General features: G+C 41.6%; 1 protein-coding gene across 2 annotated transcripts in view; it reads left to right on the top strand.

Annotated features, from left to right (window-relative positions):
* IQGAP2 (IQ motif containing GTPase activating protein 2) overlaps nucleotides 1–21,779 on the top strand; it is a 229,090-nt gene that overhangs the window by 174,101 nt on the left and 33,210 nt on the right. For both annotated transcript variants that reach the window (XM_077817017.1, XM_077817019.1), the window contains 13 exons: nucleotides 1,794–1,958; nucleotides 4,412–4,554; nucleotides 5,556–5,726; nucleotides 7,605–7,688; nucleotides 9,248–9,319; nucleotides 9,584–9,653; nucleotides 10,038–10,246; nucleotides 11,300–11,449; nucleotides 13,146–13,309; nucleotides 13,941–14,165; nucleotides 15,140–15,280; nucleotides 15,635–15,719; nucleotides 17,929–18,161. In XM_077817017.1, coding sequence (XP_077673143.1) covers nucleotides 1,794–1,958; nucleotides 4,412–4,554; nucleotides 5,556–5,726; nucleotides 7,605–7,688; nucleotides 9,248–9,319; nucleotides 9,584–9,653; nucleotides 10,038–10,246; nucleotides 11,300–11,449; nucleotides 13,146–13,309; nucleotides 13,941–14,165; nucleotides 15,140–15,280; nucleotides 15,635–15,719; nucleotides 17,929–18,161 — 1,912 coding nt within the window. The remainder of the gene's footprint in view (nucleotides 1–1,793; nucleotides 1,959–4,411; nucleotides 4,555–5,555; nucleotides 5,727–7,604; nucleotides 7,689–9,247; nucleotides 9,320–9,583; nucleotides 9,654–10,037; nucleotides 10,247–11,299; nucleotides 11,450–13,145; nucleotides 13,310–13,940; nucleotides 14,166–15,139; nucleotides 15,281–15,634; nucleotides 15,720–17,928; nucleotides 18,162–21,779) is intronic.

The raw sequence follows: 21,779 nt of genomic DNA, 5'->3' as shown, positions 1-21,779 counted from the left end.
GGGGCATGCGGTTGTGGGGGGGCATGAAGGAGGTGCAGGAGTCAGGGCAGGGGCTGAGGTTGTGGGCTGGAGTTGTGGGGGTGCTCCTGTCCCGTCCCACCCTGCCCTGAGAGCGGGCCGGCTTGGTGCCCTTTGGAGCCTGTGCCATGGCACAAGCAGCACCATTGTAAACCCCGTACTGAGGACAAGCCTGGCTACAGAGACCAGTGTTGCTGTTTTTGTTGGAGAAGATTTGTGTCAGCTCACGTACACAAGGACAGTTCCCAGAAAACATCAATGACAGTGAGAGGGACACAGGCTCAGATGAGGAATGGTAGCCAAAAGGCTACGGGTGGAGGGAAGCCCGCGTCTTGACATATTGGTAGGGCCTCCACTTCCAGTGCTCAGAGAACAGCAGCTGCAATAGTACCTTCTGTACCAAGCTACTGCTGTTACTGTTTGGATTTTCTGTCTTCTCATTGCTGACGTTCTGATGCCCGTCAGTGGCGGCATGGCAGACTAGGCATGATCATCTCTAGTCTTGGAAGGGTCTGTGTGCCATGCATAGGTCAGTTTCTTTTAAATTTAGACAAACAGTGGGCTCCTACCTGGTGGAAAGGTTGGGTGTGTCTAATCTTGCTGTGGGTTTCTGTGTTGTCTTGCATACACTTTGCCTGCTCTCAACCGAATACTTACTTGTTTTCAGAGTGACAATGAACCTCTTTCTCCTTCCTAGCCTAAATTTCTTTATACCCTTTATATGGCCCTTTTCTATGTTCGTTTTTGTTTTGTTTTTATATATATCAAGTTTACAAAAAAGCAGTCTTTCAGTTTACCATATTTTCACTTGCTGACTTGGAGAGATGTCTTGTTGGGGGATTATTTTCTCCATCCTGTAAACTGTTAGCTCTGACACTGCAAATCCCTCCTGGGTCAGCTTTGTTTGGGGTAGAAGTATGTATGCAGAAAAAGGGCAGGGGAGGGGAATATCCTACTTCAGCTTTGTGCAGGACATGTGTGCAAGTTAAGAAAATTGAATATGCTACTTCAGTCTAATGCACAAGTTGTGGCAGGCAACAAGGGGGTTGGTGTCAATCACTCACTTCTCCTCCAGATTAATGGCCTCTGAAATTTGGGTCAACATAATATATGTGGCGGCATAGGAATAGGTTTGCTCACACATGCTGCTTTGCATGTATCTTGAATTTAACTATTTGGGAATGCCATGATAAACGTTGAAGCATGGACTGCTGTGTCTGTAACTGTCATAAACTTGAAAGCTTGAGTGAATCTACCTCTTAACGTCTTTGTAGGCTTTGCTATAGCTGAAATTCCATGGAAAATGACACTTTATGGGATACAAATTTTTCATTTTATTTCAGATGAGAAATTTCAAACTTTTGCAAAACGTCAGTTGCACACAGCTGCTAGGTTTATATAGTGCTGCATGACTGTCTTCAACAAAGCAGCCAGACTTTGTCCCCCGATTTCGCAATCAATATTAACTTATTCCTAACTACACTTCCAGTGCTGGGCAAAGTATCTTTGCAGCATTGTGATATACATTATACAGACTAGAAAGTGCACTGGCATTGTACGTCCTGAGTTTACTATCTGAAATAGTTGCATTTACAAATCTCTCACTTAAGAGAGTAGATTGCAAAAAGATACAAGGGATGGTGGTACATCATGTATATAGTTTCCAAAAACGCCAACAGGAAAGTGCATTCTCTAGATCACTGAAATGTAGAACTGTATTTGTATGTTTGTAAAATATAAAATGCCTGACAGTGAAATGCAATTTTGTTGTTTAGTGGCTCTTGGAACCTCAATGATTAACCGGTGTTTGGAAAAGCATGATTCGCAACCGGTCTTGGATATATTGCAGTCTCCTAAGTTTGGTTTAAGAGTTGTTCCAGAATGTGCTGAAACCTATTACAAGAACCTTTTAGAAGCCAAGAATTTAAAAACCAAAGAAGGTAAAACCAAATCTCTGTAGTACTGTAAAAGCTTTGAAGGATTAGTGTAAAATGTTTATATTTATATATAGTGCAAATGTATATAAATATTTATATACTGTAACTTTTAATTCTCTCTGTAAATTAAGGGAGAGTTGGAAGAAACTGAGATTTCCCCCCCCCCCTTATTTGTCAAAGGCTGTCTAAATCTCCAGTTTTGAATTTTAAGGTTTCTCTTAGCACTTATTTATACTAGGAAACTTAATGCATTTCTGATTATCTAACACAATGTTAAATGCTCCAGGCTAAATTCTGTGCTGTGCCTTACTCAGAGCACAGCACAGAAGATTGAGGGGTGCATACATGTCTTAAGCCATCTCTCCATTTCCCAGATTCTGGTCTTGGCTGGGGCCAAAGCATCTTCCGGGGCTGCTCTAATATATGGTAGCTTCTCCGTAGCTCCCTATAGGCTACTCCACAGCCCAGAATAGCCACAGTATGGAGCCTAACAGCTCTACTCCCTTTCCCACCCCCAGCACAACCTTACACCAGCAACTGTGAGAGGAAGGCTTCGGCCGCATATATTAGACCTATGCGGCTCCTGGGTTGGGTGAACTCCTAAGGCCATTGCAGCCCATTTTATGGCCTCGATGCAATACCAGAGCACTGTACAGGAGCTGCAGCTGGGGACAGAATCTGGCCCTCAGTGTAAAGGAGGACAAACATTTAAAGTAGCGTCAGCCATTCCGGGGTATTCATGTTAGCCATGACCAGCTGATGGCTTTAAATAAGAAACAGTCGTTTATTCTGTATGCCAAGTCTAGGTTAACATCATGTTAGTTAACACATTAACATGTTGTGACAATGCCTTTTTCCAGCATAGACATGATTATTTCAGCACATAAGACAATTTGTGGTATAGTTCTCTTGTACTCCTGTGGGAATTCTGTGCCAAAAAAATAAAAATTCTGCACACGCTATTTTCAAGTTCTTCAAATTTTATTTATTAATAAATAAACATGGAGGCCCCAGGATGGCAGTGGGGAGCACAGGCTGTACAGAGGTGAGAGATCACCCTGCCCCCCACCATCCCTCCAGGACAGGGGTTCTCAAACTGGGAGTCAGGACCTCTCGGGGGTTGCAAAGATATTACATGGGGGGTCGCGAGCTGTCCAGCTCCACCCCAAACCCCACTTTGCTTCCGGCATTTATAATGGTGTTATAAATTAAGAACACTTTTTTTATATATATTTAAAGGGGGGGGTCACACTCAGAGGCTTGCTGTGTGAAAGGAGTCACCAGCAGAAAAGTTTGAGAACCACTGCTCCAGGTCATGGATGCAGTGGTGAGGCTGAGACAGCCTAACCCAGAAATACCCCAGGGCCCTGCCCCTCTGTGCCAGCTACACCGGGTGGGAACAGGCAGGCTCAATCTGGCAAGATCCAAGTGTGGAGGGGCTTTGTGGGGGGCATGGGATCCTGGTGTGCGGAGAGAGGGTTCTGTGTGGGATAATCTGGGTGTGAGCAACTCAGTGGGGATCTGGATGCACGGGCTCATTGGGGTGTTCCGTGTGCAGGGACAATGGGACTCTGCAGGGGGTCCAGGTGAAGGGGGTTGTTGTGGGGAGGTCTTGATGTGGGGGGCTGAGTAGGGGGGGCCTGGATGCTGGGGGAGGTGGGGCTGGGGAGGTGGGGATCCGGGTACAGCTGGCTGGGGTGCTGTTGGGCAGGGGTACTAAAATAATTTGTATAGTGAGGGTGCTGAGAGCCATTGAAGCAAACTGTAAACCCTGTATATGATGGCAACCAATTCAAGCCAGGGAGTGCGGCAGCAACCCCAGCACCCCTAGTTCTAGCACCTATACCGTGGGGTAGGATTCTAGGTGTGGGGAGCTCATCGGGGTGGCACAGAATTTCCCCAGGAGTAATCTTGGCACAGTCCATAGGGAAACTTACTCAAGACTCTTCCTGTCTTTCTCTCAGCTGATGGTGCTCAGAAGAATGATAACCTGCATTCCTGTGGTGTATACTGTGAGCCTATAAGGTCCAACCTACACCTGAAATGTTGCAAAAGCTTCCAGTCATTGCTAACACTGCTTCATATCCACCAGTGTTGGCAATGGTAGCAGCCTTAGTATATAGACTGACTGCTGCCAGCATTTTAAGTACCATGTTGACTAGGTCAACTCTGAGTAGAGATGGATAAGACAGTTTTTGAAAATGCCCATTCCAGCTGGTGGCCAGTCTCTACTATGCTCCTCACTGTTATCCACACCATTGGAACTGAGCCATTGTTAATATAGCAGGATATTTTTGCAAAATTTTTCTAGTTTAGGGTAGATCAATTTGTGCTGACTTTCATACATGTAAAATAATTGAAAACATTCTTTTGCAGGGAGGAAAGGTGGAGGGGAAGGGGAGAAATGTATTAAGGCTCCTAAATGTACACTAACAGTATACATATATTGGTTTTAGATTCTAGTGAAGGTCCATGGCTCAAACTTATAATGAAGAGCAGATATGGTTATTATTATAATGTGGAAACTGGAGAGAGTACCTTTGTTCTGCCTGAAGGGTTTATACCAAAAACTTCTTGGCTAACCGGTGAAGAAATACAGGTAGAGTGCTAAAATGTTCAAAATGACTGATGCATACAACTGCAACATAAACACAGAAGTGAGTGCTTTAGCACTGTTGAATACAAAGGAAGTGGTTATGTTAAGATTTTTAGAACCTTAAAAATACAAGGGAAAAGAGGGAATTCTCTAATTGGACTTTGGTTTAGGCTGTTCATTTCCTCAAATACAGTAGAACTTAATCTGTTTATTTAATCAAACCCTTAGAAAGGGGCTGACAACTCACATATAGTATAAAGCACCTTACTTTGGCCCGTGTCATATAATCATAAGTACCCTTAAATCTGCTTTTGAATAATCTTCCAAGTGTATGTAATTATGCTCTGTCAGTTATAGTACTGTGTTGCATATTGTACGTTACATAAGCCCCTCAAATCATGAAAGCCCTTATCCACATCCATAAAGGCTTTCTTGAATCAGGGCCACTTTTAAGCTGGCCTACACTCTGTTGCTACACTGATATGTGCTGTTTCATGTTACTAGACTGCATTTAGCTGTACCTATGCAAACCACTACTGTACACGTGATACTCCAGCAGGATTCTTCACATCCTGACTGGTTTCAGAAGAATTTTTTTTCAAATCATTCTGAAACTTAGAAATCCCTAAAGTAAGCATTTTTACACAGATGTATGGGTTCCATTTTTAGACTCCTGGCATCTCACTCTTGAGTTAGCAGGGGTTGGCAGTATTGCAAAAGCAAAGACCTCTGCCCCCTGGTATGAAAAGCTTTGTAATGGCTGAAACCAGTCCTTTCAGCTTTTTGATGATGTGATCTGAAGGGAGTTCGATCCTCCTTTAAACAAATGATGGTAATAACATGGTGGTTCTCGGTTTTGTGAGTGGTTAAAAATGTGGGGAGTAAATTGAAGGGGTTTTCATAATGAGTGTGGATGGAGAGAATGGAATCCAGACTCTGAAATGGTTTGCCTTCAGCTTTTGGTTAATTGCTTATTAAACACTTTTTACATGATCTCTTACCAGACTATTGTTGGGCAAGTTACAGCAGATTACAGTCGAGAGCAGCTGTGGCTTGCTAATGAAAACCTGATTGTTCAGCTGCAAGCCCTAGCAAGGGGATTCCTAGTAAGAAAAAGTTATGAGGAGAGAAAAGGATTCCTTCAAAAACAGGAACCATCTGTGATCAAAATACAGGTATTGCTGTGTAATATAAAGGCAGGGTCACTTCTTCTGGGTGGTGGTAGCTTTTTACATGTGATAGACTGCATGACCTTTGGGGGGGTGTTGTTTTTTCCTGCCTTCTTTGGCAGAAAGGGCTTCTTGTGGCATTTGTTATTTACAGAACTGAATTGTTGTACAAACACAAGTCCATGCGCTTATTGAAAGAAATGCTTTGTGTGTAAACTGGAGGTTTGTCAGTTTAAAATGGCTATAGATCATGTATAAATGTAGTATATAACAGTCCAGTTGGAGAAGCCCAGTGATTCTTACCACTAGCTTCTTCCTGAGTACTGCTTTGATGTTTAATTGGGAGTGCGAGGAAAAGAGTAGGAGGATGGAAGGTAATGAGTTTAATATTGAAGCTCTAGTTCTCTGCCAAGGCATGGATCATTCAGGAAGTACATTCCTTTCTGTGCTCTCCACCAGTCAGAAGCCGTTTGCTTCTGCTTTGCAAAGCAAATGCTCATATAATTGAATAGGGAGAGGCAATGTTAACAACTTTGCCTGATTCCAAGAGTATTACTTAGATTTGCTCAATGCACAATACTCTGAAAGGAGTACCTTTTGGCTTTTACAGAGCATGTCATGCACATCTTGATAGGCCAGCAATGGTGCTTTTGTGTATGTTTTGTGGTTTTACATATTTTTACACTCTTCCTGCATGTACTATAATAGTATAGTTTAATAGTAAACTTGCTCAATAAGCTTGACCTCTTTAGCATTAAAATTCAGTTTTTTTAAAAAAAAAATTCTAGAATGGGTGCGTACTGCAATGAATCAAAACTTATTTTTGCTGCTACAGATTAGTGGTAAAATATATATAATTATGCTGATGCTAGAGGCATTATTAGGATTGGAACTCCCTTGTGGTAGGTGCTGTACAGACCCAGTACAAAAAATTGCATGCTCTTTGGGAAGGAATCCTCCAAGACCAGATTCAGCAAGTATGTGTAGCTATCCTCAGAAACTAGATGGAGCATGTAGAAAGTGATAATAAAACATGCATTTACCCAAGATGCACAAGATAAATGTTCCAAGTCCCCACTGGCTATATCCCTAGCCAGATGGCAACTTCCTGTGGGTATCCCAAAAAAAATGGCTATTGAAGTATTAGGAGAGGTGAAGTCCAAATGGCTTGTGAGAGAAGCAGACAGGCGGATGATAGAGGGTGGCATCGGTAAAACAGGCAACACTATAAGATGAATGGGTGAGGAGGGAGGAACTAGACTGGCAGGGTCTTTAAAGGCAGGGACCAGCACTGGTATTTGATGGGATAGAGAACTGGGAGCCAGATGAAAGAATTTGAGAGGGTGGTGTGGTTAGAGAAGGCAAGAAGGTCTTAGCTGGGTTTTGAATGGGGCCGAGAGGCTGACAATGGATGCCAGGAAGGCCAGAAAGGAAAGGAGGTTGCAGTAGTCAAGACTGATGATGAAGGGGGCGTGGACAAAGTTATAGGAGTGTAGACAGAAGATAGGGCAGCTCTGCGACACCATGGAACAAGAGAGACAAGATTTGGAAACTGCCTAAAGGTGCAGGCTTAGAGTCTGAAATCAAAAATGGCATGCAGAGCGCTGGACTGAGAAGTTCCAGGCCTGAGTGACACAGAGGCTGACATCCTGGGTCAAGAATGGAGTGGTGAACTCATGAGTCATCAGCACAGAGGTGAAGGTTGATGCTACAGGATTGGATGAGGGCTTGTAAAGGACGGATGTGCCTCACTCACATTTTTCTCCTTACTTTTTTTAAATTGAACAGCGGTTTCTCTGTGGAACAAGATTATATAAACTTGGTTTTCCAAGTATATGCATGGTGAAACTAATGGTCACACTACTAACCTGCTTTTTAAAATAGGCTTTCTGGAAAGGATATAAACAAAGGAAAAGCTACACTGACAGATTGCGGTTGCTTCAAGGCAATGTTGCTGCTATCATCAAGGTAAATTTCCATCTATGATGAGCGGAATTAGGGTTTGCTCTAAGGATAATGTTTCCTCATTGTTGGGGGAATCCAAACACTTGAAAGCCCAAGGAATGTAGGGAGAGGGGCTGCTGCGGTAAAACTGCGAGTGTTCCTATTCCATTGGGCGTTACATGGCAGGCTCAAAGTTCTGACAGCAGCTAGTAATCCAAGAAAACTGATCTTTGAGTGATTAATACCTTGAGTCTTCCATTGAAAGCCCGAGACTGTCAAGTATGATTATTTGCAAAATGTGTTATCAGTTTATGAAATGCTGGTGGGGGTAATAAAAATGATACTTAGCTCTTACATACAATAACTCCTCACTTAACGTTATGTTCCTGAAAAATGCAGCTTTAAGTGAAACAATGTTAAATGAATCCAGTTTTCCCATAAGATTTAATGTAAATGCGGGGGGTTATGTTCCAAGGACTTTTTTTGGGGCAGACAAAAGGCATTATATATTGTACTGTACTGTGGTTGGGAAGTGCCCCGGCTTACCCCACACAGGCACAGCCTGCTGCAGGCCAGGACACTAGGAAGCACAGTGGCAGCTTACCCGGAGAAGAAAAGGCGCCGACTTTGCCGGGGGATGCTCCAGGCCCGCTCTTCCCACCCCCGCTCCACTCCAGGCCCACCTCTTCCCACCCCCACTCCACCTCCTCTCCGAAGCACGCTACATCCCTGCTCCTTCTCCTCCCCCAGAAAGTTCTAAGTGCTGCCAAACAGCTGTTTGGTGGCGCATAGGACCTTCTGGGAGGGAGGGGGAGGAGCGGAGATGTGGCGCTTCCCCACTCCTCCTCCCTCTCCCTCCCAGCGCTTCGTGCTTAGGACTTTCTGGGAGAGAGGGGGGGAGGGGAGAGGCAGCACTTCCCCGCTCCTCTCCCTCCCCCCCCATTCCAAAAAGTCCTAAGTGCTGCCAAACAGCTTGGGAAGTGCTGGGAGGGGGAGGAGGTGGAGAAGAGGAACTTGTACAATGCTCCCTTGTAAATTCGCTGCCCTTCCACAAAATCTTACATGCAGTGGACAGAGCAGGCAGCGAAACAACATTATACGGGAGCATTGCACAATTTTAAACTAGCATGCTCCCTAATTGAGCAGCGACGTAACTTTGAAATAGCTTTAAGCAGGAGGACGTTAAATGCGGAGTTACTGTAGTGTGTTTGATCTGATCTCAAAGTTCTGTACAAAGGAGGTCATGTCATTATCTCCATTTTATATCCTGGGAAACAAAGGCTCAGAGATTAATGTGACTTGGCCAACGTCACCCAACAGACCGGTGGCAGAGCCAGAGCCAGAAATCAAACCCAGGTCTCCTGAGTCCCAGTCCCACTGTCTAGTCCAGTGTTCTGACCATTAGATCGCAGAGTCCAATCATCCCGTTAGCTCTGCATGTGAATCCATTGACTTTGCTGAAATTGTGTGCTATGCAACTAACCTCATAAAGCATCTAAACTCATTTTTTAAAAGAGCCAGATAAAATTAGCAGCATTCTTAGTTCTCCTACAATTCCTCTTAAGTTTTTATTTGACTTTTAGATTCAGTCGTGGGTCAAAATGTGGCTAGCGAGGAAGGCTTACAAGAAACGGCTGCAGTATTTCAAGGATCACGTAAGGCATTTCTCCACCCCACCCCCTTTGAGGAGAGAACTAATGTAGTAGTAATGCATGTATTTCTTGAAATTATAGACATCCCCCATATGTCTCTTAACAAAAATACATTATAACTGTGAAGACATTGAAACTTTTTCTAATTATCACAGTGTTTGGTAGATGTCTATAGTACTCTTCATTATCTCTCTTCATAGAACATGAGCTGTTGTTGGAGGTTTCCTGTTCAATGCTTTCTAAAGTGTTTAGTCTTGGTCTTTCCAGAATGAAGAAATTGTGAAAATACAAGCATTTCTTAGAGCAAACAAAGCTAGGGAGGACTACAGAACACTAAGTAAGTGCTGGTGATAAACATTTGAGTGTAAATTGGTGGGGTAACATATACTTTTTAGAATAAGAGTGTTCAGTTGTGATTTCTAATATTTGAGTCTTGCATTTTTGGCTCTTCAGAAGCAGATACTAACATTTGTTAAACGGTTAATATATTTACATAAACTATTACACACAGTTCTGGTTACATAAAATATTCTACTCTTGCTCTCAGTGACATAAACTCCTTTCTGCAGTGTTGGCATTCTGACCATAGATGTCACTATGTACAAAAGGTACAAAAGAATTTTAAACATTGATATTTATAAATGTAAAGGTATACTGTGTCTGTGCATGTCAGACCAAGCAAATAAAATAACTAATATGAGCTCATTTACCTTAACTGCAGTTGGTGCTGAAAATCCACCCTTGAGCGTCTTGCGCAAATTTGCTTACCTCCTGGACCAAAGTGACTTAGATTTTCAGGAAGAACTAGAAGTAACAAGGTTAAGGGAGGGGGTGGTTACAAAAATCCGATCCAATCAACAGCTGGAAAATGACTTGAACTTGATGGATATAAAGATTGGTCTACTGGTGAAGAACAGGATCTCTCTACAGGTCAGCAGGCTTTATTCAAACTATTTCTATAGAATGCACTGAAGGCAACGGAGGTTTGTGTGCTGAAAGAATGCAGGATCAGTTAGGATGTTCCTGGGGATGAAGCAGTTGCCTTTTTTATTTAGTGTATCCCAAGAAGAACCACAGTCAATACAACCTATGTAAGAAGTAGCTGTACTTTAGAAAGCTTTTGGTGAGAATTAACCTAGGAATGGTCTCAAATCATTGAGGACTGCTGCTGTTTAGACTAGTTAATGAATGGCACATGGTCACTTCCACTTTATTGCCTGCCAGTTAGCTTTTCTTAAAGTATTAGTGTCTCAATGGGGAGCAAAAGTAGGAATTGTTTAGTTCCTGGCACCATGTTACTTCACATCTCACTGAATACCAGGTGTTTTTATTATGATAGACATGGGCAGCAGTAATACACGGAAGCATGAGGTCATTCTTTGTGGTTTTTAAGCAGCTTTCTAACAATAGAACAAATCTGACTTCCAATTTTAAAAATCATTGTAAAGAGTTTGCTCTTGTACAGGCTTTTTGACAACTAACATGAGCTTGTGATACCCTGATAATTATCATTTAGTCGGCACTGAAATTCTACCCAGCAGCAAATTCTTCCCACTGTTTGGGAAGGGGATGCGATGATAGGATTACATTGGGTTGTTATTGGCATGCCAAAACTTGTGTTTTGGAGCCACGTTTGATTGAGCATGGGAGTTATGGGTAGGGACTGTATGTTTAGATAGTCTAATATATTCTTATTGTGAATTTTAACTGGTGTAAGATGGCACTCAGAGTTGTTTGATGTTTTACCTTTTTATAAATCTAAATAAAACTCTAATCATGAGTAAAGTGATGTAGTGGTGAAAAATATTGTCTAGTTAATGTGCTATATTGGGCCTAAATATAAAAAGGGGTTGATATTAAAATCTTTGAATAAATAGACCAATGTAGAAACATCCTATTTAAGATGGTTGAGAAATGGCAGTTTACCATATTGCTTTATATTTCTGTGTGAATATATATATAATGGCTCACTTGTGTCTGTAGGATGTGGTACTGCACAGCAAGAAGCTAAACAAAAAAAGCAAAAATCAGGTGGAAGAGATGGTGACAGGTGACAAACAGGGCATCAAAGGCTTGAGCAAAGAGAGGAGAAAACAACTGGAGGCCTATCAACACCTGTTTTACCTTTTGCAGGTAAGTCCTAATGTGAGGATTAATTTGCCCCCAAATGGCTTGTGTTAAGCAAAACTTTTTAAAGTGTGTTCATTTCTTGTTCTAATGAGAATGAGGGGGGAGAGATTTCTTTGCAGGTGTAGTGTACAGTAAACACAGTTACTACAGACCACAGCTGAGCACAGCCAGCAAGTGTTGTTTGCTGGATGATTGATTTTAAATGGGCTTGAAAATTAACGCTGTATAGTTTAAATTTGTTTCCCTAATAGAAAACGGCTCTATTGGCCTTAAATTGTGCATGAGATAATTCGTTGCTGTTCCCTTCCTTGAAATTATTTTAAATTCCCAACTCTTCTAGGCTTGCAACTGTCTGCAGTAATATGAGCCCGCTGGATTTTGTCTCGTCTTTTCTCCCTCCACCTCCATCCTGTCAACTCAGTTTGGATGCATAGTTCAAATCTGAGCAGGAAAAACCATTTTCTTCCACATTCTTTCAAGTTTAAAAATACTGAAAATACTTTGTGTGTAGGGGAAAGAAGCTACTGTATGATTGACATTTTATTATGTAATGTGTTTCAGTCTGAATTTGGGTAAGTTTCTTTAGAAGACTTACTTGTTTGTTTTCCCTCCCCCACTTTCGTTCATGGGGGAAGGGAGGAGAGAGGTATACACTTTTATTTTTCCTTCAGATGTATTTTTAACTCAAAGGAAATTAAGTTTTGGGTATAAACACCTTTTTGATGGTGAAATGGAAAAACATCAAAGTATGGATGTCCCAAAAATATCAGTTTTAAGATTTCTAAAATCTGATAACCTTGTAAAGTAAAACTTGTGTACTTTTTATTCTAAGTGACATCAGTGTAGACATAATTTACGTATATTAGCACATTACATACAGCAAAACTTTGGAACATTCACATGTCCATGTCTGTTAATTACCTACAGTAGATCCTTAGTGTTATGAACACCAGAGTTACAAACTGACCTGGTTCCAAATGAGGTGTGTGGTTGACTGAAGTACACAATCAGTAGCAGAGACCAAAAAAAGGCAAATACAGTACGATACTGTGTTGAACGTGAACTACTAAAAAAAGGGAAAGCAGCATTTTTCTTCTGCATAGTAAAGTTTCAAAGCTGTAAACTTTTGAAAGAACAACCACAATGTTTTGTTTAAAGTTACGAACGTTTCAGAGTTACAAACAACTTCCATTCCCGAGGTGTTTGTAACTCTGAGTTCCTACTGTAAATGTATATTTCAGGTAGGTTATATGCTTTTTTATATTTTTAAACTTGTATCCTAATAAGGACTAGTGATAAATATTTAGTACTGGCTTCACTTGGCTTTCCATTTGTGGAGGTAGTGCATAACGTACAGAACTTAGGGAGGTCGCCATTAAAATACTTACAATTGTCATTTGCAAGTAACTACTGCTGCAGCATTCACAGTATTCCCCAGGCTTAGTGTTACAATAGCCGAATGCTCAGTATAGTGAATACTGCATTAAAATTAGGCCAAAAGTGTAATTGTGAAGCTTTTAATAGTAACCGCTCTGAGAAGGTATAGCCTTAACAATGCAAACATAACTTTCATTAATGTTAATGAAAGCTATATGTGTGCATTCAAAGGTGAGCAGACTCCTTATGGCTTGTGCAGGTAGTGGGAAAACTTATCATTTTAGCAATATATAAATCACCCTCCATAATGTTTCTTTCCTAGACTAATCCCATGTATCTGGCTAAGCTGATTTTCCAGATGCCTCAGAACAAGTCAACAAAGTTCATGGATACAGTCATTTTTACTCTGTACAACTATGCCTCCAATCAGCGAGAAGAATACCTGCTTCTCAAGCTCTTTAAAACTGCTCTAGAAGAGGAGATCAAGTATGTACATTGTCTAGAACCTCTCATTCCTCTGAAGATAGGATATCTGTTAGACTTTAAAATTTTCTTTGAACTGCATTCTTAAACTTGTTTTTCATTTGATGTCAAATCATATTTTTATTTGTTAGTGGGGAAATTAGTCTTCTATCAGTGGAACTTAATAATAAATTGACTGAGAAGGTTATAAATGTTTTATACCTTAGATTCAGGGAGGCTGTCTGGTAGAGAAGCAAAGTCTGCATAATCTTAGATTTTTACTTAATCTTGGAGGTAAATATTTACATGTACTAAAAGTACAACTATTTTGGCTTCTTTGTTCCTACTTTTTGCTTGAATATGCAGTTGAGTTTCAGAGCTTTTATTTTTCTTCACAAATGTAATTTGTAAATGTGTGTAATAAGCAGAAGGCTCATCCTGTGGTAGGTTCTACATTTTAATCTTCATTACAGTTCATGGATTAGTGATTTATCTATAAATGCGATTTTATTTTGATTTGATTTTAATCAGTACAGAACCAGTTAGGAACTTGGCAATTTTTCTAACTTTTCTAACTTGTATATAAAAAAAAAAAAAAAAACCTGAAAATTGGTTCCAGTGCAGTTAAGGACTGTTTTTTTTGTTTTTAATGCAGTTCCAAAGTAGACCAGATACAGGATATAGTCACTGGAAACCCTACTGTCATTAAGATGGTTGTCAGCTTTAATCGAGGTGCTCGTGGACAGAACACACTGCGTCAGCTCTTGGCCCCAGTGGTGAGGGAAATCATGGATGACAAATCCCTCCTCATCAACACCAGCCCTGTGGAAGTGTACAAGGCATGGGTAAACCAGTTGGAAATGCAGACTGGAGAGGCCAGGTAAGTGAGAAAATAGAATAGTTCATATTCATTCTGTTAATATTTGAGTGATTCCTCATGCCAGATCCTTTTCTCATTGAGTGAAGCTTTTTCTTCTCTTCCACAAGCAACCATGAAGATGCATCTGGGGTGTATGCTTGTAATACTCTAGTTCACTGTAATATAATAAGACTTAATATATCTTTTTGTTGAGGTGTAATTCTTATTAGTACTGTTGTTTTATAGCATAGTAGATTCCTCCATGAAGTAGCTTATAAACTTAAGCTCAGAACCTGCGATCGTATCTGCTAGCATGGACTCCAGCACCATTACAGATCCTCATAGACTTCAACGGAGCTTTGCAATGGCACAGAGAGCCAGTGCTTGCAGTTCTGACTGAAGGATTGGAACCCCAATGATGGACTAGCTTATAACACTTCTCCACCTTAAGTACCCCATCACTTAATATATGAGCACCTCACAACACTCCTGTGAGGATTTTACATGTGGGGAACTGAGGCACAAAGAGACGGACTTGCCCACGGTCACAAGGGAAGTCTGTGATTGAGCAGGGAACTGAACCAGGTCTCCCAAGTGCCAAGCTAATGCCCTAACCTCTGGACCATCCTTCTTCTCAGCACATAAGCTAGTACATAAGAACCCTCACACTAGAATAATTATACATGGTTTTCCTCTTTGTATCTGGAAGAGGTCAGTTCATATCACTTCCATGGTGTTTGTTTTTTTGTTTTTTTTTCCATTTTAAAAAAATGAACTGATATTGGTGGGGTTTTTGTTTCTGTTTTTAAAAAAAAATGCATTTGAAGAATTGGTTATATTAAGTCACTTGATTTTATGTGTTCTCTGAAATACACATGAAATAAGTAGTTGAGACTGTATAGCATTAAATAAACTGAGTTTTTAATGAATTTTGTTTGAAATGTCATAGTACACAGTTTACTTTAGCCCAGTAAATACCTCTCTTGCGTTTGCAGTAAATTGCCATACGATGTAACAACAGAACAAGCATTAGAACATCTGGAAGTGGTAAATAGACTGGAGTCGTCCATTCAAAGCTTGAGAACAGTAACTGATAAAGTCCTTGTGTCCATATTCTCATCTCTCAGTATGATGCCGTAAGTGCCAAATTATGAGTCTGGTAACTTCAGTTCATTTGTATAATAACTTTTGATGCAGGATTCAGTATAAACAGCCATCTGTACTGCCTTAGATAACGATCTGTGGTACGTGCCTCTATAATAGCAATTCTCCAACAGAGGGACCAATTGCTCCATATCATATATTCCAAATATGATATAAAACCGAGTGAGCATCTGTAATGTAAATCCTTGTTGTTTTCCCATTATCATCTTGTTTTGTGTGATAAATGTTTAGTCTGTGAAAATGCAGTATCTTGGTTGAATGGAATGATTTGTTTGTTTCATCTAAGTCTTTCCATTATTTTCCTTTTTCATCTGTTCTATATGTAGTTATGGAATGAGATATATAGCCAAAGTTCTGAAGAATTCGCTCCATGAGAAATTCCCAGATGCAACAGAAGATGAACTATTAAAGGTAGATTTGTGAGGATGATCTGTCAGCAGCTTGTTCTTTCTGTTTATGCCAGAAGCAAGATTTATTGCATATAAGCTTTCTACAGAATTGTTAACACTTGTATTTACAGAAACTTCTGGGGGTGAAGATGAAAGGAATTCCATGTGTTAATATTGTCTGACCTGGAAAATGTAGTCAATGGTGCCCAGCATCTGTAGCACTTACAGAAGTCAGTGGGCCAGCACCATTGAAAATCAGCTCAATGTTACTTTGTAGGAAGCTAGAAATATTTGATTGCATGATTTTGCTTCAATAGTGATCTTCCATGAAGAATATGACTGTGATTTTGCACTTTTAACTCTGCTAAGGTGAAATTAGAACACTTGACAGAAATTGCTTCAAATGTGGTGGGTTTTTTTTAATACTATAAATACACTTAGGCAGAGTTATAAGAGCAAACAGTGAGTTAATCCATCCACTACACTTGTTTAAGGTGCTTGTAAAAGTTGTGGGAATGTGACATTTGTCTAGACTGGAGCGTGCGTGCTGTCAAGTGATGCAGAATGTTCCTGGCCCAGTGCCCTTCCCTTCGTCTGTCAGAACCATTGTATTCTGCAGAAGGCAATGTGAAGTCATTCTGTGTGCCTGTCACACAACTACAGGGCTTATATCTGGCTTTAATTAGACATATTTGCGTCTCAGTACAGTTGCCAATATCCATGTTGCATTTTAAAAAATTGAATTATAATGGATCCAGAATTACTTTGAGGATTTTTCTAGTATCCTTCAAAAGACATCATTTTTGTGTTACAGTTCTTGTCTGGAGCCGTTCTGAGAATCTAAATCTCCTCAGCTAAGTTTATTCTGCTTTTATGCAATAATAAACAATACCGTTAATACTGTTTACAATAAACACTGTTTACAATTATTTCTTTGGGCCCATCACCTCAGGGCCTGGGAATCTCTATAAATTTACATTATTTTAAAACTTCTCTGACAACTACCCCTAAATGGGTAGTGAACTGATTCCACCACAAGGTACCTCTACCCTGCCCGCTGACCAGCACAGCTCATCATTTGAAAACCCTTAAATTCAAAATCAAACATTCCACTGAGTGGTCAGACATGAGCTCTGGCAAACTAGCAAAGGAAGTAAGTACCAGAGGTCAAGAGTCCTTCACTCCTCACCCGCAGGAGTTCAGCTCTTGGGTCAGCTCAAATATAATAGAAGAGGCAGTTTCTGAAAACCCACCAATAGCCCAGTGTGTAAAAAAGCATTCACCTGGGTTTTCTGGTTCAAGTCCCTGCTCCAGATTGGGCAGAGTATGAACATGAATCCAGATTTGCCACATCCCATATATGTGTCCTGATCCTTGGGTCATGGCCTGGTTGGTCTCTCTACTGCCCATCCTGGTTTTTCCTCAAAAAAGTTCTGTTTTATCACAGTACTGAATGGGAAAATCTTCTTAACTCCCAAATATTCACAGGACAGGAAAACTGTTTCCTGCCCAGCTCTAACTGATAAGAGTAGAATTTATCATTAGATAGACTACTTTAAAAAAAAAATCTTCACTAAAATATTTGGGATGGCCTAGAAGTTTGGAATAAAGATTAAAGGAATAGAACCTCTTATTTCTGAAGTTAAATAATATATGAACTTACTTTAAAAAAAAAAATTATTCTCTCTGCACTTCCTGCTTTTAGGTAGGATAGGAAGTAGAAATTTTACAAATGTCTATCCTCAGAGTATTTCTGATTCAGTTGAAAAAGGATAGTTATGGAAATCTTATTTGAGTGAGAACAGGATTTATTATAACTTGATATATGCATCCAAAATTTTAGGTATTTAAACATTTTTTAAAATAAGTGGTTTTTAAAAATTAGACCTGGCCAAAATTCTGATGAAATGAGAAATCTAGGGCACTCTTTCCCTGTTTAGTGGGACTTTGTTTTGGTTTTTAAACCAGTTGTTATAAATATACTCGTGGTGTAAGTGCCCATTACTAAATAACATCTTTTTTTATCTCTGTGGGATCAGTAGACTTTTCCAGTTTGCTAACTAGATAATACTTCCGTCAGAAGTTGTTTTCACAGATTGCTCTCTACTGCTTCTTAGTTAATGATTTCTTAAAATCTAAACCAGGAAATGTGTAGTCTTTGGTGGGCTTTCTAAGACTGTAATAAAGTGTACATTAGGGAAGAGAGAAATCTCAAAGTATTTCTCCTATAGATTGTTGGAAACCTCCTATACTATCGCTACATGAACCCAGCCATTGTTGCTCCTGATGGTTTTGATATAATTGACATGACAGCTGGAGGCCAGATACACTCTGACCAGAGGAGGAATTTAGGTTGTGTGGCAAAAGTCCTTCAGCATGCTGCTTCTAACAAACTCTTTGAAGGAGAGAGTGCGCATCTTTCGTCTATGAATACTTACCTGTCGCAGACGTACCAGAAGTTCAGGTGTGAAAAGCTCTTGCAAATGTTTATTCAATGTAAACTGTTTGTTTGGGGGTGGATGAGGTAGACCTACTCTATTTACCTGACGATAATGGCACAAAATCTCTTTAATCTGTGCTGTAACCTAAAAATTCAATGAATAATTCTTCATATAGCAATCGCTCTGTCTTGTTCTGTAATGGGAAAATAATGTGCTATATTTCCAGTTCAGTACTATTGTTTTTTAGCAAGTAATTTTAGTACTGCTCAGCAGTATTCAGGCATCCTAATAGGAATTTTTAATGCAAAATGAAGTACAAAAGTCTAATGGAGCATTTCACTGTATAACACACACTAATGCTTGCTATAAGTAAGTAGAACAGCTGATCGTTTTTCAATCTGGTGGCTGAGATTACTCTTCTGTAAAGGTAAACTCTTTCCCAGCCAGGAAGAGCTGGGTGGCTTTTTGGTTTGGTTTGGTTTCTTGTTGTTTTTTTACTTTAGCCATCTCTGCTGAGAGAAACAATTGTAGGAAATGATGACACTTTAAATATTTTGCTGAAAAGTGTTTTGGGAAAATCCAGACATTCTGTGCTGCAAGGAAGTTGTTTGAAATTTATGCTCTTTACCTTGTAACTTTTTTGGGTGGTTATGATCATGGAATTATCATGAGACAGCAGAACATTTTAAATGTACATTAATTAATCCTTTTAGAAGGATCTCCTCTATATGAAAAGAATTATTCATTGAATTTTTAGGTTACAGCACAGATTAAAGAGATTTTGTGCAATTATCGTCAGGTAAATAGAGTAAGAATACTATGGGAAAACCCACCCATAGCCCAGTGTGTAAGGCATTCACCTGGGTTTTGGGAGACCCTGGTTCAAGTCCCTGCTCCAGATGGGGCAGAGTATGAACATGAATCCAGATTTGCCACATCCCATGTAAGTGCCCTGATCCTTGGTCATGGCCTGGTTGGTCTCTCTACTGCCCATCTTGGTTTTTCCTCAAAAAGGTTCTCAGTTTTATCACACTGCTGAATGGGAAAATCTTCTGAACTCCCAAATATTCACAGGACAGGAATGGATACTAAAGCAGTTCAGTCATTTTATTAATAACAAAGGCAAAGAGGAGGAAGACCTGCTCATTGTGTTTAATTTGGCTCTGATCTTTACAAAAAAGAAGAATCCCATATCTCGTTAAATTAACTTTTTGATGAAAATTGGTGATATGTCTCCAAGGAGGATGCTAACCTGAGAGGGTTAGAATCTGCTCTGTTACTAAGTAAGATGAGAGATCTTTCCATTCTCTGTGCAGTCCCTTTCTTAATTATCATAAACATGCTGAGAAACTGTTTCCTGCTTCTGAAACCCTGGATGGTTTATGTCTAGATATAGATAGTGGTATAGTCATAGTAACACTTTGTGTTAACACTTTTTGTGTATTTTCCCATAGTATTCTTACACTGTAACAATCCCATAATCTTGCCAGATATCCTTATATTTTGCACAGTGTTCCTGAGCACCAAACAGTTAAACATCGCAGTAGAGCGATGCAAGGATTTTAAATGTGTTTAAATTTAAGATATATGATTACCCTGTATCATTCAGACCATGTATTATGACAACTTGTATAGTGTGTATGAGATTTAATTACTGCTCCTAAACTTTGTCAATATTATGAGCTGCTTTCATACAATAAGGGTAACCATTTATGCAAAGTATATTTCCTTTATATCTTCTGGAGGGTTATTTTTAATCCAGATGCTAGACTAGATCCCTCAGAACATCTAAAAGAGGTGCCAAATTCTTGCTTACCACTTTGTAGCTGAAAGGGAAAAATCTTATTTTGAATAAATAAACCTGCTGTTCTCTCTAGGGACAAGTAACGTTTAAGCACTCCTATTTATATTGTGACGTGCTGCTTATGATTTTTTCCCTGGCATTCCTGTGCAGATTTAATAGATTGTATCAGAAATATTCATATTCTTCGAGTGCTTGTTCATGTCCATTCCACATTAGGTGTGCGCATGCCGCGGGCATGAGCGTTGAAAACTTTTTCCCTTAGCAGCTCCCAGTGGGCCCTCCAAGTGACGCCACTGCGCCCCACATATATACTCCCACCGGCCCGACCCCCTCCTGTTCCTCCTTACTGTCCGTGGCGGCGTTGGAACTCGAACTCTCTCTCTCTCTCTCTCTCTCTCTCGTAGAAGAGCAGTCCCTTAGCCTTAGAGTAGCTGTTATCAGTTCGTTTACATATAGATTGTGAACACTTAAGTGATTAGGTGCTTGGAGGCCTCCAGCACCAGCTGCAGGGCCCATGCCGCAGGCCCACGGCTTCAAGGCTTGCGCCACATGCCGCAAACCTACACCAGTTAGACCACCACAACTCGTGTCTACGTTGCCTGGGGGACCAACATCAAACTGAAAGGTGTAGGATTTGCAAGGTGTTCAAGCCAAGGACAAGGGAAGAAAGAGATTTTTGCCTAAAGCAACTGTTGATGGAGGCCGCATTGCAGCCGCTGGGCCCGGAGCGCCCAATGCCAGCTCAGGCTTCCTCGGTGCGTAGTGCCCCAGAGCTGTTGGGAGACCTGGCACCAGCAAAGCACCGTAAACTGTCGGCACCAGAGCGCCAGGCTAGGCCCCGGCACCAATCGTCCTCCCTGGCGCAGCCTAAAGGAAGGCGTGGTCATTCCCCACACAGGAAGCTGGCGCCTCCCAAGGCATTGAGCGCCAACAAGAGCGGGAAGGCCATGGTACCAGCGCTGACAGCGGCAGTCCTGGCGGCACAACCCCCACCGAGTCCAGACCTAAGTAAGCTCAGTGCGGACAATGGGCTCGAGGGCATAATGGATCAGCCCTCTACGCCTGGCACCTTTGAGGCCGCAAAGGACCTCACTGAGCTGTCAGCGAGCCCCCTCCTCTATGGGAGAACCCTCTGGCACCCAGGCCTCAGGTGCTATCGAGGGGTAAGCCGGCAATGGTGTGCTGCTCGAAGACACCATCCCGGCACCGCTCCCGGAGTTGGTCCCAGTCGAGCTCCAATTCCACAGACTCGCACTTGCCAGCGGCCCAGAAGGAGGTTGCGGCACCAGCAGCAGATCGACGTTAAGAAGAAGCGCCAGGAAGGGGACATCGCTCTCCTGCACCAGGAGGAGTTAAGGCAGCCCTCCGCCAGAGGTCTCCTGCAGACGGTCCCGGTCCAGGGAACGCTGGCACTGGTCCCGGTCCCGTTCCTGGTCCCGCTCAGCCAGGAGCCACTCATTCTCCTGCCGGCGCAGATTGTTGGCACTGCCATGGCCTCGCAATCGGCATTGCTGCAGGCCGGCTCCAGCTGCTATAGCTGCCCGCACCAGGGCCCAGACAGCAGGGACCCTTCTAGGGGAGCTGGTGATCTCAATGGGGGCTGCCAGGCCATTGGCCCTTCTGGACCCCCTGGGCCTATCAGGAGCACCAAGGGGCCCCGTCCCAGGGTAAGTTATTCGGTGCAGCGGTCCCAGTCCTCACACCAACGCCAGACGGTGCCGGAGGCAACAGTATCCAGGCCTCCAGCATCCCCCCAGCTTAGACCGGAGAGTCCGGCACCGAGCCCAGTGCCATCCCATGGACTCCCGCACTGGCCTGAGCCAGAGGCCTGTGCCAC

Source organism: Eretmochelys imbricata, chromosome 5 (genome assembly GCF_965152235.1).
Source record: "Eretmochelys imbricata isolate rEreImb1 chromosome 5, rEreImb1.hap1, whole genome shotgun sequence".
Taxonomy (NCBI): Eukaryota; Metazoa; Chordata; order Testudines; family Cheloniidae; genus Eretmochelys; species Eretmochelys imbricata.
Note: the sequence above shows the minus strand (reverse complement) of the source record. Positions and strands in the feature narration are given on the sequence as shown.